At 58.8% G+C, this 17017-nt stretch overlaps 2 protein-coding genes across 6 annotated transcripts in view; one reads left to right on the top strand and one right to left on the bottom strand.

Moving 5' to 3' along the window:
- The window catches only part of PDZD7 (PDZ domain containing 7), a 23155-nt gene extending 16880 nt beyond the window's left edge, over nucleotides 1–6275 (top strand). Inside the window, exons 12-18 of one of the 3 annotated variants that reach the window (XM_037739518.1) lie at nucleotides 2092–2183; nucleotides 2337–2428; nucleotides 2594–2665; nucleotides 3508–4092; nucleotides 4638–4738; nucleotides 5008–5036; nucleotides 5120–5264. In XM_037739518.1, coding sequence (XP_037595446.1) covers nucleotides 2092–2183; nucleotides 2337–2428; nucleotides 2594–2665; nucleotides 3508–4092; nucleotides 4638–4738; nucleotides 5008–5036; nucleotides 5120–5168 — 1020 coding nt within the window. In that variant the 3' untranslated portion in view covers nucleotides 5169–5264. Of the gene's footprint in view, nucleotides 1–1895; nucleotides 2184–2336; nucleotides 2429–2593; nucleotides 2666–3507; nucleotides 4093–4637; nucleotides 4739–5007; nucleotides 5037–5119 lie in introns of those variants that run through there. The other 2 variants (XM_017531217.2, XM_037739519.1) reach the window with 2 other exon arrangements.
- Nucleotides 6124–16521, bottom strand: LZTS2 (leucine zipper tumor suppressor 2). Of its 3 annotated transcripts, none has more exons than XM_017531226.2 (5): nucleotides 16387–16521; nucleotides 10742–11191; nucleotides 9526–10185; nucleotides 8240–8497; nucleotides 6124–7468 (listed from the first exon to the last, which is right to left on the bottom strand). In XM_017531226.2, the coding sequence occupies exons 2-5, from the start codon at nucleotides 11147–11149 to the stop codon at nucleotides 6785–6787; spliced, it is 2010 nt and encodes a 669-aa protein (XP_017386715.1). In that variant the 5' UTR covers nucleotides 11150–11191; nucleotides 16387–16521; the 3' UTR covers nucleotides 6124–6784. The 3 variants fall into 3 exon arrangements, with proteins under 3 accessions (XP_017386715.1, XP_017386716.1, XP_017386714.1); XM_017531227.2 differs by lacking the exon at nucleotides 16387–16521 and adding an exon at nucleotides 14719–15057; XM_017531225.2 differs by lacking the exon at nucleotides 16387–16521 and adding an exon at nucleotides 13728–13854.
- Between the last annotated feature and the right edge of the window lie 496 nt (nucleotides 16522–17017).

Genomic DNA, 17017 nt, shown 5'->3' on the forward strand with positions numbered 1-17017 from the left:
GAGCTCAACCACTACCCAAACCTGACCCAAGTCCCCCACAGCAAGAGATCAGACCCTCTGTGATGGAGCCCTGGCTGGAGTGATGAGTAAATTTCTCCTAGTGACTGGGGCATGTAGCCCTGAACTCCAGGCTTCCCCTCTCCCCAAGTAAGCCATCTCTCTACAGCTGCCAGACCAGGAATCAGAAACCCCCTCTCTAACTGGCCAGGCACGGTGGCTCACGCCTGTAATCCCGGCACTTTGGGAGGCCGACACATGTAGATCACCTGAGGTCAGGGGTTCGAGACCAGCCTGGCCAATATGGTGACACCCCATCTCTACTAAAAATACAAAGGATAGCTAGGCATGATGGCGGGTGCCTATAGTCCCAGCTACTGAGGAAACTGAGGCAGGAGAATCACTTGAACCTGGGAGGTAGAGATTGCAGTGAGCTGAGATCATGCCACTGCACTCCAGCCTAGGCAACAAGAGTGAAACTCTGTCTCAAAAAAAGAAATAAAAATTTAAAAATGAAGTAGAAAGAAATCCCTCTCTGATTGCTGTCCACTCCGCAACCTACCTGGTGACCTCTTGTTCTTAGCAGAATAGAGTATAAGCTCCCGGCTCTCACTTTAGAGGTCCTCCCCGATTCGACTCCCTAACCCACCAGCCTCCACTTTCCCACAACCACCGCATAGGTTTATAAGGGCTACGACCTGCACAGCCTCAGGGACGCTACTCACATAGTCACGACCTGTGCAGCAGCCCTGCAGGGAGGCTCTTCATGGACCTCATGGCCACATTTAAATCACTATCTGCTCATTTTTCCACACCACCTTTGCAACATTTTCTTCCCAACTTTTATGCTTTCCCTATGTCTATCCTCTAAGAGTCAGTGAAAATGCCACCACCTCCATGAAGCCCACTGGGGTCCTCCCGCCTTCCTCTGAAACTCCCTGTGCCCCATTGCCCGTGGTTTGTAGTTCATTGGGGTATGTGAATCAGCTGCCCCTTGCTCCCACCAGACCCAGTTCGTGAAGAACTGAGACAGGGTCTTTATTGTTGTGCCCCCGTGGCCCAGTACAGGACTTGGCACTTAGTGGGTGCCAAATCCAAGTCCGTGTGCACAGATGGGGCTGGTTCTGCACCATATGTGTTTCTCCAAACAAAAGGGAATGTATTGTTGATATGTGTATGTGTGAATCGCTGTAACTGTGTGTGGTTTGGGGCCACACACATCGTTTGTATCTTATTTATTTCCAGAGGTTTATGAATGACTCATTCTGACCACCAGGGCATGCTCTGTCTCTGGGTCTGTGCCCATAGAAAGTGTTCTATGCGTGCGTGTCCTCGACTCAGTGTCCCTCTCGCCACGAGGGGGCGGTGTGCCATCCAAGTAGGGTGGATCCCAGTGTTTTCAGGTCTTTAGAGTCAGTGGGGTGTGGCTGGTGGCATCCGGGCAGTGCCAGGCAGAAGGGGCTCCACCCCCCGGGAACTGACTGGAGAGGCTTTCTGCAGAGCCGCTCCTTCCCCAAGGCTCCCATTCCAGCCCCGAACAAAGCCTAATTTGTAGGTCTGTGTGCAGACACACACTGGGACAGCCAGGCACACAGCCTAGTGTTTGGCTCAAATGCCTTCGTTCTGCCTGGGATGTGGGGGTGGGGAGGAGAGTCCACTCCCTGCACATCCTTTTCCGGTACCAAGCAGGCAAGAGTTAGACTTCTCGGGTTCCAGTCCTTCCTTATCTGTGTGGCTTTGAGCTAAATCCTTCTCCTCTCTGAGCCTCAATTTCTGCATCTGTAAAACGGGAATAATTAGTGCCATTTCTCAGAGTGGTTGTTGAGAGACCGTATGTAAAAGGCTTAGAAGAGTGTCTGTCCCAAACCTCTTATCGATGCCGTTGCCCTTGACTGCAGGTCTGTTATGACTGCAGGCTTCCACCCCATTACCAAGATCAGACCACCCTGTGTCCAGCTGGAGGTGGCGGGAACCTTTCCCACGGGCTGAATGGGTCCCTACATGCGTAGGGGAAATACCTCCATGCCCTGGTGTTCCCCTCACCCAGCTCTGGAAGTCCCCACTGCTGTCTGACCTGTGGTGCCTCTGTCGCAGTATGTGCACGAGGGAGGCGTGGAGGACCTGGTGAGGCCCCTGCTGGCCATCCTCGACAGGCCCGAGAAGCTGCTGCTGCTGCGGGACATCAGGTGGAGGAGGTTACAGAGAGGGCTTGGGGGCAGGAAGGGGTCCCTGATTCCGCCTGCCCCCCACCACCTCCTGAGGGCTGATTAGCATCCTGGCACCTCCAGAACTGAAACCCTTCCTGCCCCTCCCACCCCTGCCATCTCACCCTCTCGCAGGAGTGTGGTAGCCCCCACAGACCTGGGCCGTTTCGACAGCATGGTGATGCCTGTGGAGCTGGAGGCTTTTGAGGCGCTCAAGAGCAGGGCAGGTCAGCAGTGGGGGGTTGGGGGTTTCTGGGTCCTGAGGCCTGCTGGGGGTGCAGATGGGACCTTGTGGTGAGAGGACAGCAGAGATTGCAAGAGCCCTTTGAGCTTCGTCCATCCTGGAGCCTGGCGGGGTGCCTTGCCGCTGACCTGTTCATCTCTCCAACTAGTCCGGCCTCCTGCATTGAGACCAGCCCAGCAGGACACGCCGCCCAAGCGTCACCTCATCACCCCCGTGCCTGGTCAGTCAGAGTCCCAGAGCCCAGGGAGGGGCACGCCCTGGGAGATTAGGGAAGGGAGGATGGGCCTTCTACCCCTGTCCCCACGGGGGGCAGTTGTGACTTTGAGACACATTGTGTTTCTCTGAAGGAAAGCTCTTGTCCACCAGAGCCATTTTATCACATCTGCTGGTCACCACCTGTACTACTATTTACTTAATAGTTGGTTTGAAACCCACTAAATTCTAAAATCTAGTCTCATTCTGTGCAGTAACCTCTGAGGAATCACATTTGGTATGCTAGTCATATTTTTTCTTAGACACATTAAAATAGAACTGTAACGATTCCAATAGGAAGTATTAAAATGCAGTTCTAGGCCGGGTGCGGTGGCTGACGCCTGTAATCCCAGCACTTTGGGAGGCCGAGGCAGTGGATTGCTTGAGGTCAAGAGCAGGGACCAAGCCGGCCAACATGAGAAACCCCGTCTCTACTAAAAATACAAAAGTTAGCTGGGCTCGGTGGTGCACCCCTGTAATCCCAGCTACTCGGGAGGCTGAGGCAGGAGAAACGCTTGAACCTGGGAGGTGGAGGCTACAGTAGCCAAGATCACGGGACAGCACTCCAGCCTGGGCAACAGAGAGAGACTCCATCTCAAAAAAAAAAAAAAAAAAAAAAGAACATGTTTGTAGGCCTCCTGTTGGGTGGGCCGCACTGCAGTAGGGCCTAAGCAACCCGGGGCCTGGCTCCCACAGGCCCCACACAAACCAAGGCAATGGCTGGGTCCTGGAGAGGTGGCCTGGGTCCTGGAGAGGTGGTCCAAGCTGAGAGGGGAGGAGGGGGCAGCTGACTCTGTAGCTCTTCCTCAGACAGCCGTGGAGGCTTCTACCTGCTGCCGGTAAACGGCTACCCGGAGGAGGAAGATGATGGGGAGCTGCGGAAGCGGCTGGGGGGCCTCAAGGTCTCTCCGAGTGCCTGTGCCCCCCGCCACCCTCATAAAGGGATTCCCCCTCTCCAAGACGTGCCAGTAGATGCCTTCGCCCCCCACCAAAGTGCGTGCACACCTCCTCCCCAGCCACCCCCCGTGGCTCCCCGGCCCCCGCGGCATAACTGGCTGCTGATGGAGCCCCTGAGCCAAGCGGACGCTCTGCAGAGCCAGAGCCGGGGCCAGAGCCGCAGCCGCAGCCGCCGGGGTCAAGGCAAGTCTCCGGGTAGACGCTCCCCATCCCCGGCGCCTACCTCCGCCCCCAGCATGGCCAATGGGCGCTACCACAAGCCTCGGAAGGCCAGGCCTTCTCTGCCACGACCTCTGGATGGAGAGGCAGCCAAGGTGGGGGCCAACAAGCCAGGGCCCTCAGAGAATGGAACTGGGGGGATGGCAGAGGAGGCAGCCATGAAGACCCCCAGTGGCGAGCTGAAGACAGTGACACTGTCCAAGATGAAGCAGTCTTTAGGTGAGTCCCGGTGAGCCTGCACCTGGCAGCGGACACTAGGAAGTCTGGGCCTAGGAAAAGAATCTGGGGGTGATTGTCCAGGCACGGTGGCTCATGTCTGTAATCCTAGCACTTTGGGAGGCTGAGGGGGGCAGATCACTTGAGGTCAGGAGTTCAAGACTAGTCTGGGCTACATAGCGAAACCCTGTTTCCATTAAAAATACAAAACAATTATCTGGGTGTGGTGTCGGGCACCTATAATCCCAGCTACTCAGGAGCCAAACTGAGATTGCGCCACTGCACTCTAGCCTGGGCGACAGAGTAAGACTCCTTCTCAAAAAAATAAAAGGAATCAGGGATGTTGGAGTGTAGTTGGGTCGGGTCTAGATTTGAGGAGCTGGGATGTGGAGGATTTTGGAATGAGTAGAGATTTGTGTAGTAACAGAATCTAGGGGTTTGGGAGAAGTTGAGGCCTTGGATTTGGGGATGGGATTCTAGGTTTTCTCAGGGAGCTTGCATTGTGGGTTCCGGCTGCCCTCTCACACAGTGGTTCTCCCTGTCACTAGGCATTAGCATTTCCGGGGGCATCGAGTCCAAGGTGCAGCCCATGGTGAAGATAGAGAAGATCTTCCCTGGGGGTGCCGCCTTCCTCAGCGGGGCTCTGCAGGTGGGTGGAGCTCAGCCCACATCTGGAACGGGGCAGGAGGTGAGGCTGGCCATGCTCAGCTTCCAGCCAGACATGTTTAGCCCAGGTTGTGGGAGGAGGCTTGGGGTGAGGGGGTTCAGGTGAGCAGGATGAGCAGGCCTGGGGAAAACTCTGTCCCCTCATGCTAGCCCGAGCCTGAGCCCCAGTGGACAAAGAGCCCTTGTCTATGCCCCACCCTGCCCCCAGCGACTCCAGGCACAAAAGTCTCATTGTCCATCCCCTCCACCCAGATGGGGGAGGAGTGTGCTCGCGGGTGGAGGTGAGAAGATTCTGTCTTCAGGTTGGGCGCTGGTGGGGGCTGACATGAGGAGGGAGGGATGCGACTCTCCCTCCCCATCCTAGGCTGGCTTCGAGCTTGTGGCAGTGGATGGAGAGAGTCTGGAGCAGGTGACCCACCAGCGTGCAGTAGACACCATCCGTCGGGCTTATCGAAACAAGGCCCGGGAGCCCATGGAGCTTGTGGTCAGGGTCCCCGGGCTCAGCCCACAGCCCTCACCCTCTGACTCATCAGCCCTTACTGATGGAGGCCTTCCTGCTGACCACTCCCCTGCCCACCCACCCCTTGATGCTGCTCCAGTTCCTGCCCACTGGCTCCCAGAACCTCCCACCAATCCCCAGACCCCTCCCACTGATGCCAGACTCCTCCAGCCAACTCCTAGCCCAGCCCCCCAGACTCCTGATTCTAAGCCCACATCCTCCCCACGCATCCCATGACCCTGCCCCTAACCTCAGATTCTCCCACTGACTGCAGCACCGTGCTACCCAGGACCTCTCCTACCAACTTCCTCAGGACTCTCCTCTGGCTCCTGCCCACCCTGCCTCCTCCCAGTGCCACACTGTTAGCTCCCATCTTTCCACTTTCTTCCCTCCTCAGCTGTCACTAAGGCTCTGCCTTAGCATCCAAGGACAAGGCGCTAGTGGGCAGCCTGTGTCACCCGCATTCACTGCTCCCCCATCTCTCAAGCCAGGAATGGGGTCAAGTAACCCCAGGTCTGGAGCTTGGGATTGGTGGGCACTTTCTCACATGCTGGCCCTTACTTTATGAGTCGCCCAAGCCTTCAGGGATACAGACTCTCAGATAGGGCCCTCAAGGGGTCAGTGCATCCATTCCCCAGCCCCAAGCAGCTTTCTGTGCAAGGAAAATGGTGAAAGGTTTTTCTAGTCCTTCAAACCCTGAGAGGTCATTTCATATTGCGGTCCACTAAGACCTCAGACTTTCCACTGGACGTGTCCTTCCTCCATCACCTTTTCTCCCCGAGCGTTCTATAAGGGGTAGGGGAATAGGGAGCAAATAGATGGGGTGGGGGTCAAACAAGTTCCTACACTCTTTATCCAGCACACTCACATTTTTTTAAACAAAAACTTTTTAATTTTTTCTTTGGGTTTGTACAAGAAATTTACAGTGTGAAAAATACACAAGTGACAATGAAGCCATAAACCTAGGTGAAGGGAAAGGCTGCTTGGTCACAAACACAAATAAACAAGACATTTCTGAGTTCTTCCTTTGGTCTGACTTCAGCCCCCTCACTCCAGGAGGGAGGCTGCAGAGCTCGAACATGGGAACTGAGCCCAGGCCCGGCCCTGTCCCCCAATGTGGGCAGGCACATCCGGAGCAGCTGGTGCCATCTGGCTTTCTCTGGCTTTAGGGTTGGAGGGAATGTGGAGAGGAGGGAACCCCTTCTTCCCAGCTCCCCTGGCTGGAGTGGGCTGGAAGCGCCTGTGAGCAGGGTTGGCAGTGGCACTGGCAGCAGTAGGGAGTGAAATGGGCAGAGTGACAGGAGCCTCTGGGTGACAGTGAACATGGGGACCTTCAAGTGGTCTGATCTTGCTCCTCCAAGTCACAGGGCCACCCCAAATTCTTGGCAGAAGCCCAGAGGCCTGGATCCTAGGAGACAAATGGCTCTGGGGCTCACAGCCTTTGGGGTCCTCTGTGGACCCCAGGGTCTGGGTGGACCTATAGCTGTTGCCCTCTGGCAGAGCTCCCTACAGAGCTGGGTGCCAAGAGCCCTAGATCTCCGTAGCGGTGATCTCCTCCAGGCAGATGCAGGGTGCCTGCTCGGCCAGGCCCAGGTCAGCGAGCTCCCGGGCCTCCAGCTCCAGGCTGAGCTGCTGCAGCTCCTGCTCTAGCTGCCGGTTGCGCCGGTACATCTGGATGTAGTTGTGCTGCAGCTGCTTCTGGTAGCGGATCACCTGCTCCTTCTCCGCCTGCCAGGCCAGCCGCTCCCCCTCAAAGCTGTCCCGCTGCTCCTCACCCCGCCGCCGCTCCCGCTGCAGCTCCACCCGCAACCGCTCCACCTGGGCCCGCAAGCTGCCCCCTACCCCGGCTGCTGCCCGCTGCACCTTAGCCTCATCACTCTCTGCCAGGAGGAACGGGTCAGCGGTGGCAGGTGGCACAGGGGGCTCCCGGAGTCCAGCCGCCTCAGCATCCAACTGCCCGGCTTTCTCCCGAAGCCGCTCAGCTTCTTGGCGGTGTCGCTGCAGCTCCTGGGAACAGGCTTCCAGCTCCAGCTCCCGAGCTCGGGCTGCCTCCTGTAGGCCCCGCGCACGGCCCTCACTGACCCGCAGCGTAGCCCGGGCCTCCCGCAGCGCCACCCGCAGGGCCACCAGCTCGCTGCCCTTCTGCACCAGCTCTGCCTGAGACTCCTTCAGCTGCTGCTTCAGCAGGGAGATCTCGCCTGATTTCTGGCACACCTGGGGGTGGGAAGCAGTGGGAAAGGATGGTGAGATGGTTTCTCCTGGGGGTGGGGGGACAGGCCTTGTGCATCATGCTGGGCATTCAGGAGAGGAGCTTCCATCTTTATCCCCATTTTACAGATGGAGACACTAAGGCAAGTCTAGTGATATATCCAAGGTCATACAGTTAATATGTAGCCTAAGTGGAAAGCAGACCTAGATCTTTTTGCTTCAAAGCTGGTGTCTTCAAAGCATCAGGAGACACTGTGGAAGCAGCACCGAGCCCTGGGGACTGGGTGCTGGCAGGTGCTGCAGGAGTGGGAACAGCAGGGGGCAGTGTCCACGTGTCTACTTGAGAGGTACTACAGTTTCTTGGTTAAGGGCTCAGATGTTGGAGCCAGACTGCCTGGGTTCAGATTTTGGGCTTCAGTCTTTCTGGGCCTCAGTTTACTCTTCTCTAAAATGGGGAGACTAACAGTAGCCCCTCAGCATTGTTAGGAGGATGAAATGACATGCTCCATGTAACTAACATGCTTAGAATAGTGCCTCCACACCACAAGCAACATGTTCTTACTACTGGCTGGCTGGAAGCGGGGCTACGTGCCACCAGACCAGACCAACAAAGAGACGCCCCCTCCCAGAAAGGGGCAGAGGGGAATCTCATCTCACGGAGGTGAGGAAGGGGAGGCCCTTTGGGGGTGGCAGGCTGAGGGAGGGTGTGGCTGGGCCCCTTTTTCCAGGGTCTCTCCCCAGGTGACCCTGCTCCCTCCCCCTCTTGGTCTGGCCCACCTCCCACTTGGTCTCCTCAAGCCTTGGCCCAAGCTCCCGCTGCTCCCGCTCCAAGGTGGCACAGCGCCGCTCCAGCTGTTCGCGCTCCTGCAGCAGCTGTGCGAAGTCGTCCTGCAATTGCCGCTTCTCCTGCTGCAGCTGGAACACCTGCAGCTGCAGCAGCTGTTGGGCCCGCTGTGCCCGCTGTGCCTGGGCCGTACAGTCCTCTCGCAGGGCCTCTCGCTCTCGCTGCCAGTGCCGCTGCCGCTCCTCGTATGCCTGCAGGTGAGAAGACAGACCCGGCTCCTGGGCAGTTCTCCCAACTCCCCACTCACCGTCTGCTCTGCCGGCCCACTTCCGAGGGCTCAGGAAGGGTGGATTCCATTAAACAACAATAATAATTGCAACAACAATACTAACTGCTTTTATGGTGATCACAGAAACAAAAACAAGAGCAGGCAGACCGGGGGCGGTGGCTCATGCCTGTTATCTCAGCACCTTGGGAAGCCCAGGCGGGTGGATCACTTGAGGCCAGGAGTTTAAGACCAGCTTGGCCAACATGGTGGAAACCTGTCTCTACTAAAAATTAAATTAAATTAAATTTTTAAAAAAAGCAATCACCTATATAGCACTTCCTAGGCACCAGGCATTAGTCTAAGTACTTTATACCTTTTGCCTTATTTAATCTTCATAATAATCCTATGGAGCTAGAAATATCCCCATTATAGGTGAAGAAATGGAGGCTGAGTAAAGTTAGGCAACTTGCTCAAGCCCAAAAGACAGTATTTGGCAGTGAAGGTTTGAATCCCTGTGCTCTGACTCCTTTCCATCCCACAGGTTTTTGTTTTGTTTTGTTTTGAAAGAGTCTTGTCACCCCGGCTGCAGTGCAATGGCGTGATCTCAGCTCACTGTAACCCCTCCTCCTGGGCTCAAGTGATCCACCTCAGCCTCCCAAGTAACTGGGACTACAGGCACACACCACCACACCCAGCTAATTTTTATATTTTTAGTAGAGACGGGGTTTCCCCATGTTGCCCAGGCTGGTCTCAAACTCCCGAGCTTAAGCAATCCACCTGCCTTGGCCTCCCAAAGTACTGGGATTACAAATGTGAGCCACCATGCCTCATGGTGGAAGCAGGTGGAGGGGCTACTCCACAAATGAAGCCAGATAACTGGTGGGGAGGGCAGGGGGCTCACAACCACAACTACCCAACCCCCTTCCCTGCCAAAGTGGAAATGCCCCTTGCATTCCCAGGGACCTGGGATGTCCTGGCATGCCCCTTCCCCATCATTGCCTCTGACCACACCTGGCACAGAGTCGCCTCGTTCTCGTCCATACCGTCCCGAAGCTGCTGAAACTCTGCCTCTCGGTCTCGGAGCTTTCCTTCCAGGACACAGTGCAGCAGGGCCTCGTCCGAAGGGGGTGGAGGGGGAGGTGGTGGTGAGCGCTCACCACAGGAGCTGCTGTCAGGGGAGACCCGGGTACCACTGCCCAAAAGCCCCCCAGCCACACGGCCCCCCAGGGAGCCTGTGCTTTTGCTGGAGGAAGATCGGCCACTGTCTGAGTGGGAGGGCCCAGTAGGGGCCCCTCGGGCTGGCCCAGGCAGTGCCCCTCGCCCGGAGCCATGGGAAGGCAGGTGCCCGCCTGGGGAGCTGGTGGCTGGCTCGGCACCTCCGGTGCTGTAGGTGGGCAGGCTGGACAGTGAGTTTCGGCCAGAGTCGGACAGTGTCCCTGATGGGCAGCCACTGGCCCAGCCACTTAATGCCAGGGGTTTGTCAGCAGCAGAAGAGGAGGAGGAAGAAGAGGAGGAGGAGGCAGGGCCCCCAAACAGCTGCGTCAGGCTGCCCTGGCTCCCAGACAGCCCGGTGGCCCGAGGACCCATGAAGCTAGGCAGGGACGGAGCCCCTCGAGGTTTGGGCAGCACTGGCTTGAAGGCTGTTGGGCGGATCAGGATCTTCTCCATGTTCTGAAATGAGGTGCCATGTGACACTGGGGATAAGCTGCCCAATCTTGCAGAGCCCTTACGACACTCCCTGCCCTCCCATCTAGGGTCCCTAATGCCATATAGTCATAACAATTGCAGCCACTGGCGGAAAGCCTCCTGAGTGTCAGCTTTGTGTCAAGCAATTGAAAAGTTCATCCCCATTGTCTAAATATTATCACTATCCCCGTATTACAGATGAGGCAATGGAGCTCAGCAAGGTGAAAGGCCTTGCCCAAAGTCAAAGGTATAGCTGGTGCAGAATAACCAGAATGTAAGCAACTGGCACTTACTGCACACATGCTACGTGCCAGGCACTATGCTATGCATTATTTGACCTTCATTTCAGTTACAGAAACTGAGGCTCACGTTAAGTGACTTCCCTGAGGTCACACAGCCAGAATGAGAGAGAGCTGGGACTAGGACCCAGTCTGGTGAATCTGGATCCCACACTCTTTCCTCTATAAAAGCTTCTAAATTCCAGTTTCCCAAGAGGAGCTCCCGATTCTACCCAGGCCCACAAGGAAGAGCCGGTCCTCACCTTCTCCAGCTTTCCAGAGACAGGGATGAGCTTTGGTGGTGGGCCACGGAGGTGGGCATTGCGTGCCCGCTGCTCCCGGGGATCCTCGACATCACTGCTTGGGCTGGGGGGTGACTCTGTCCGGAAGTCCTCGTTGATGTAGGTGAAGCTGGTGACAGGGACAGCCTTCCTGGGGGGCACAGCTGGGCACAGCGGCTCCTGTGCCTCATAGCCACCCCGAAGCAGGCCATCCTGTTGGCGGAAGAAGGTGGGCCCAGGAGGGCCATGGTGGCGCGGAGGAGCTGGTCCCCCAGGGCAGGGCCGGCCTGAGATTAGGCTGCTCACACTGCCCATGGCTGGTGCTTGCGGGGCGGTGGCAGCTTCAGGAGCAGGATCCAGTGGCACTGGCAGAGTCTGCACTATGGCCATGGTGGCAGAGGCTCAGGCCTGGCCAGCGGCCTCGCAGGTGACCTGTAAGCAGGGCAGTGGTGTCAGAGTCCCTGTACCTTGAGACCCCTCCTGACCCACTGATCTCAGCCAAATGCCTCTTTGACATCAGCGACAAGCCCTAATCCCCACCAAGACTACCCCTTCAAGCGATGGCATGAACCTCAATTCCCTCTGGGCCCCAGACCACACTGCCCAATGCAGATCTGAACAGGGCTGAGGACTGAGTCCACTCAGCAGAGATGCTGAGAGGGATAGGAGGCCTGGGTAATGACTGCAGGGCCACTTGGCAGCAAAGACCCAGGCCCAAGCCCAATCCTGTATCCTCCTCAGAGGCCAGGACTCAGGTGAGGGAGGGGCCCTCTCTAGCAGCTCAAAGCACAGGTCTCTGGCCCTCTGAGCTAGGTGGCCTCATTGCAGAGCAGTCTGGGCAGAGGCACCTCAAGGTTGCAATCAGCACCTGAGATGGTAATTAGGGAACAAAGAGCCAAGGCCAGGTAGTGCCCTGCCTCCCCCTGCTGGGCCTCAGTTTCTCCCAGAGAGGCGGCTCTGTGGAGATGGCTAAATAAGAAACCCACAGCTCTTAGGGAGTCCACAGGTGTCCTTCAGGGTCTCCTGCCTTCCACAGGTGGATGCAGGTTCATACCAGTTTCCATGACAACTCCTAGGCTCTGCACATCCGATCGGTCAGGCCTAAAGGAGCCTCCACAGGCTCTGCCCCACTGCCTACCTCTATGAAACCCTACAGCTTTAGAAGGTCTCCAGAGAAACCCTGAGGGGAGGAAGGTAGATGCCCCGCCTTCACCTTTGGCGGCTGCTCCAAAGCCTCACTTCCAGGGAGCCCAGGCAAGAGGGCTCCACCTCCCCAGGCCCTGCTCCTTCCAGGAAGCAGATGTGAGCCTCCGCACGGAACCCCCTCCCTACTCCCAGTCCTGAGGCCACTGATGACCAGGACTTAGGCATCTGCTGAAGTCATCATGCAGAGCGGGGCCAAGAAGTGGACAGAGAATTGCGTCGGGAGTAGGAGTGTGTGCATTTAGTTATTTGTTGTGTGGCTACATGCACAGAAGCATGGAAATGAACACCATGTGTCTATGAAAATGTGTGTGAAAACATGAGTGTGAGTCTACGAATGTTTGATGTTATCAGTACATTCACATACATGAGTTCCTGTGTGAATTCACATGTGTATACCTTACGAAAGTACGTGGGTAAGGGGTCATTATTAGAAAACCTGTGAAAGTTATAAATGTGGATCTAACACGTGAATTTGTGGTGTGTGGATGAGACAGTGCCTGGACAGATTCGTCAGAATATGAGTGTATGTGTGAGCTCCTAAGTGTCTGAGTGTGTGACTAGAAAGGTGAGTGCACCAGGGTGTGCAGGAGAGCCTGTAAATGTGGGCAGGCAGGTACCAGAGTGGTGGGAGCCTGGGTGGCTTGAGGACCGGTTGGTGGGGGGAGCCTCTTTCCTTCCCTCTCTGGCGTGTGGGCAGAGGTGGGACATTAACTCCTTTGCCTGATCTATTCCCCTTCTTTCCCGAATGAGCTCCATTAAATTCACAGCCCTGCTTCCCACCCAAGTCAAAAGACACTGCGAAACAGGAAGAGGTGTTCAGGCTGCGGTAGGAGCTGTGGGGAGCTGTGGGAGGGGTGAGCCAGGCACAGGGAGCAATTACAGGCCCCTATGCAGGGCTGGGGCTCAGACCACCCCACCCGTCCCAGCCCTGAGCAGAGCAGATAGAGAACCCCTTCCCCTCCCCTCCCCTCTCTGGGTCCACTCCAGGGTATGGAGAGAACAGTGGGGAAGGGACTTAGGGGGCCCATGGGGCTGGCACCTCTGCTGTATTTCCCCACTTCAGCGAGCAGGGAGAAAGTGAAAACTGAAGGAAGGAGACAGACTCAGAGAAAGACAGGGACCCAAGAGACAAAGACTCGGAGAGGCCCGAGGGTCAGGCCGACAAGGAGAAAGCCAGGCAGACCCAGTGAGCCAGGGCCCCCCAACCCCATGGAGCTGAGGGCCCCTAAGTCCAAAGTGCCACAGAGCCGGGCCCTGAGAGCCACACACCCAGGGAGCCAGAGCCAGGAGTCTGGAAAGCCAGGCCCAGCCGGCCCGGCTCCCGCTCTTGGAGCCCGAGAGAGAAGGAGGGGCAAGTGGAGGCTCCATTTTGAGAAATGCGTTTGTGGCTGTGGGAGATGGGAACCCCTCATTCTCCCCAGCACTCCCTAAGCAATCACTCTGGCCCAGGAGCATCCCCGTTTTAGCGGGCTGTGGGGAGCGGAGGGCTGGAGCTCGTCCAGTCCAGGGCCGGCGAGGGGTCTGAAGAGTTGGGGAAAGTCTCCCTCCCACCCAAACTCCAAGGACCAGTCAAGCGGGGTCAAGTCTGCGATCACGAGTTCCCGCTCCGCGGCGGGAAGCCGGGAGCCCCGACCCATTCTCCAGAGGCCAGCCCCACTTCCAAAAAGTGGGGGCGGCTGGGAAACGCCGTCTCCCCGCTGGACTCCACCGCGCAGAAGTTGGGGGCGCCCCAGGCCGCCTCCCAGCCCTGGCCCCCCCTCACCTCCGCCGCGCTGCTCCATGCTCAGCCCCAGGCCGCCCCCAGCGCTCCACAGGCGCGCCGCCCGGCTCCGGCCCCGGCCCCGGCCCGCACGCCGCCACTCTGAGCGGCCCGGCCCGGCCCCGCCTCCGCCTCCGCGGCGCCCCCCGGCCCAGGCCAGCCCCCGCCCGGTGCCAGTGGGCGGGGCTGCGCGGGGGAGGGTCCGAGGGCCGTCCCCGCCCCGGGCCGTGGACACGCTCCGGCACCCGCGTCACGCGAGTCCGCCGGGGCGCACGTAGGGGCTGCTCGGCGGCAATCGGAAGCCCTCCTTCCGACGCCCTGTGACTGCGTGTCCGGGGGCTTGGCTCGGCTCGGCGCGGCGGCGGCGGTCACCCTCCGCCCCAGCCCGGGCCCCGGGGCCGGCGGCAGCTGGTCATTGTTCCAGCACAAAGAGCCCCGGCGAGGCGGCGGCGGCCGCCCCTCCCCCTCCGCTTCTTCAGGCGAAAATTCCCTGACACGCTCTCAGCCTCAGAGTCCCAAGCAGGAGGCCGAGGGCCGGCCGCCCCCCACTCTCGGGTCCCGGCGCCCCGCGCCCTAGCGTGAGACGGTGGCCGAGGCTCGGTCCGCGCCTGCCCCACCCGCGGCGGGTTGCAGGCGGCAACCTGGGCTTCGCGGAGAAGGTGCCACCTGGCGGCCGACTCGGAGAACACACCCAGCCGCCCCCACCACGCTGGCCCTGTCCCACTCCCCGGCATGGTGCCCTTTCCCCCGCGAACCCAGGCCGGCCTCCCCTTGGGATCACTTGTTAAAAGAGAGGTCATTTCTCGGAGAGGAGCGGCCCTGGCCCTCCAACAATAACTAGGGCGAGCCGGTCCCAGCCCATAGCCCAAACCTACACCAGCTTCACGGCAAACAACATTCCGCTTTCTCAGGGTCGCAGATATTCTCACCTTCTCGCGCACACCCACACGACCTTCCCTAACACCCACACGACCTTTCCCATAGGCAGCCTCACCACGCAGCCACAAGCAGTCTCAGCTGTCACGTGGGACCGCGTTCCTTCTTTCCATAATCTTCCAGTCCATCTCACACACAGACACGGTGTCACAGGCCTGATGTGGACAGGCTTCCACAATTCGCAGTCCTTCGCACCCAGTCACAGTCTCAAATGCAGTTAGTCTCCTGGCCATCTTTCACACATTGACAGCCTCTGTTCACATTCACTCACACAGACAACTTACACACACGCCGTGCTTCACAAATATCCTATAGCACAGCCTTTCCCCTAAGGGTCTCGGTGACCCGGTCAGGTCAGTTGATGCCTGCATCCCTGGGCAAAGACAGCCTTTCTCCCCTAACGACTCCCTCCCCCCTAGGGCCAAGGCCTGCCAGAGCTCGTCTGGGCCCCAGGAAGGAGCATCCCCCCCCTCCAGGCCACAGCCCTGGCCGGCTCTCAGCTCTATTTTTAGCTCTATGGACAGGGTTGTTTTTCTTTCTTTTTCCCTGGAAAGGGAAACACAGCCCAGCCACCCTCAGACTCACCCCAGACCCTCAGCTTCACAAGAACAGACTGAGCCCCTCTCCCCAGCAAAGCCCCCTCCTCTGGCCTTGCCCTGATCCCTGCCTCCTGGGGCACCGAGAGCCTCCTCCTCTTTCTGGCAGCCTGCCCAGCTCAGGCGGCAGCTGGGCTCAGCGTGTGTGTAGGGGTGGGGGGTGGGGCGGGGAAAAGGCATCAAGCTACTGCCCACTCCCTCATTCCCTGGGGGTAGGAGCTCGCCCTCCTATTGCTAGGGGGGTAGGCCCACTCCGGTATTGAGGGGGCGTTTACACTCATGAATTTTCTCGGGGAGGAGACTCGGAATCCCACAAGGAGTGGAGGTGAGGGTAGGAAGGGGACCCGCAGGCGCTCAGACAGCTGCTCTCTGGGCTGGGGGTAATAGGCAGGGGCAGCTGTCCACTGCCATCAAGGGCCTGTCTCCGAAACTCTCCGGGATGTAGACACCAAGAATGTGCTGGGAAGAAGGACGTCCAGGAACCCGAGTAACCCCAGCCCTGCCCAGCAGCCCGGCCCTCCTGCTCCGCCCCGGCTCCAGGGGGCGCTGTGCTCCGGTGCCTGGGAGAGGGTTTATCCCGGCTCCAGGCGGAGAATGGAACGCCGTCCGGCCTGGGACCTAGCAAACGCGCCCCGGACTGGTGGGTTTGGGGGCACCGGCCACTGATCTGCAGAGCGATCACGTGCCCCGCGCCTGTTTACGTCTTGGTCTTCACCTGCGGGCGGCCAGGAAGCAGGAACCTCTGGGTGCGTCCCACCCGGCCCGCCCCCGTCATTGGTCACGGGGCTGCCCCTTTCCCCTACCCAATACGCGACGGCAGAGTGCCCTGCCCGCTGGGGGTACGCGCGCGCCGGTTGGCGCTGTCCCTGGGAGTGCAAGGGTAGCCAACTGGACGCGTCCTTTCCGAGTGCATGTCTGTTCGCGTGTCCCAGTGCGGGCGTGGGTCTGTGCACGCGTGTGTGGGGACCCGTTGGCATGCGTTTCCGTGTCGCTTCCCTGTTCGGACTCTTCGCCTGCGCCCGACCCCCTCCTCATCCCCACCCCCAGCTTCTCCAGAAGCGGAAAGTTTGCTCTGGAGCAGGCATGTGCGGGAGGCGGCAGTTACTGCACCTCCGCCGCCCACCACTCACCCAGCGCCACCTGCGCCTCGGCTACAGCTCCGGCGCCTCTCCTGCTCCAACGCGCCCGCCTCCTCGCGACAACGCTGGCTCCCTAGCCCGCTCCGAACTCTGGGCTCAGGGCTCCTGGCGCCCGCCTGGCCGGACCTGGTGGAGCAGAGCGGGGCGGGGCAGGGCGGCTCAGGCCGCGCCCCCCACCCGGGGAGGGGAGTGGTCTGCCCCGCACCCCACCAACAGCCGACCCAGTGCCCAGCCCAACAGTGGCTAGACCGTGGCCGAGGATGCCTCTCTGACCTCTGACTTCACAGCTTACCGGACTTGGTTTTCCACCTGGGGAAAGGGGCGAGCATCACGTGACCGAGAATTCTGCTACCTGGCTGCCTTAACTAAGCTGCCTATAGAGCCTGACTCCAACACTCTCCCTGCTCGGTTGGGAGCCCAACCAGTCCACTCTGGGCCCAATCCCCAAGTACAGGGAAAACCCCTGGGAAGCACACAAAGACTTGAGTTTCACCAGAGTAGCTCCCACCTATCCCCACCATGCACACACCTCACTTGGGGCCGCCCAAGCAGACCAGCACAGCCCCCTCCCTGGAGTAAGTGTCTGCCCAGGTGAGCAGGCCGGCCGGTTTTGACCTCCCAG

This window comes from Cebus imitator, unplaced genomic scaffold, assembly GCF_001604975.1.
Source record: "Cebus imitator isolate Cc_AM_T3 unplaced genomic scaffold, Cebus_imitator-1.0 Scaffold71, whole genome shotgun sequence".
NCBI lineage: Eukaryota > Metazoa > Chordata > Mammalia > Primates > Cebidae > Cebus > Cebus imitator.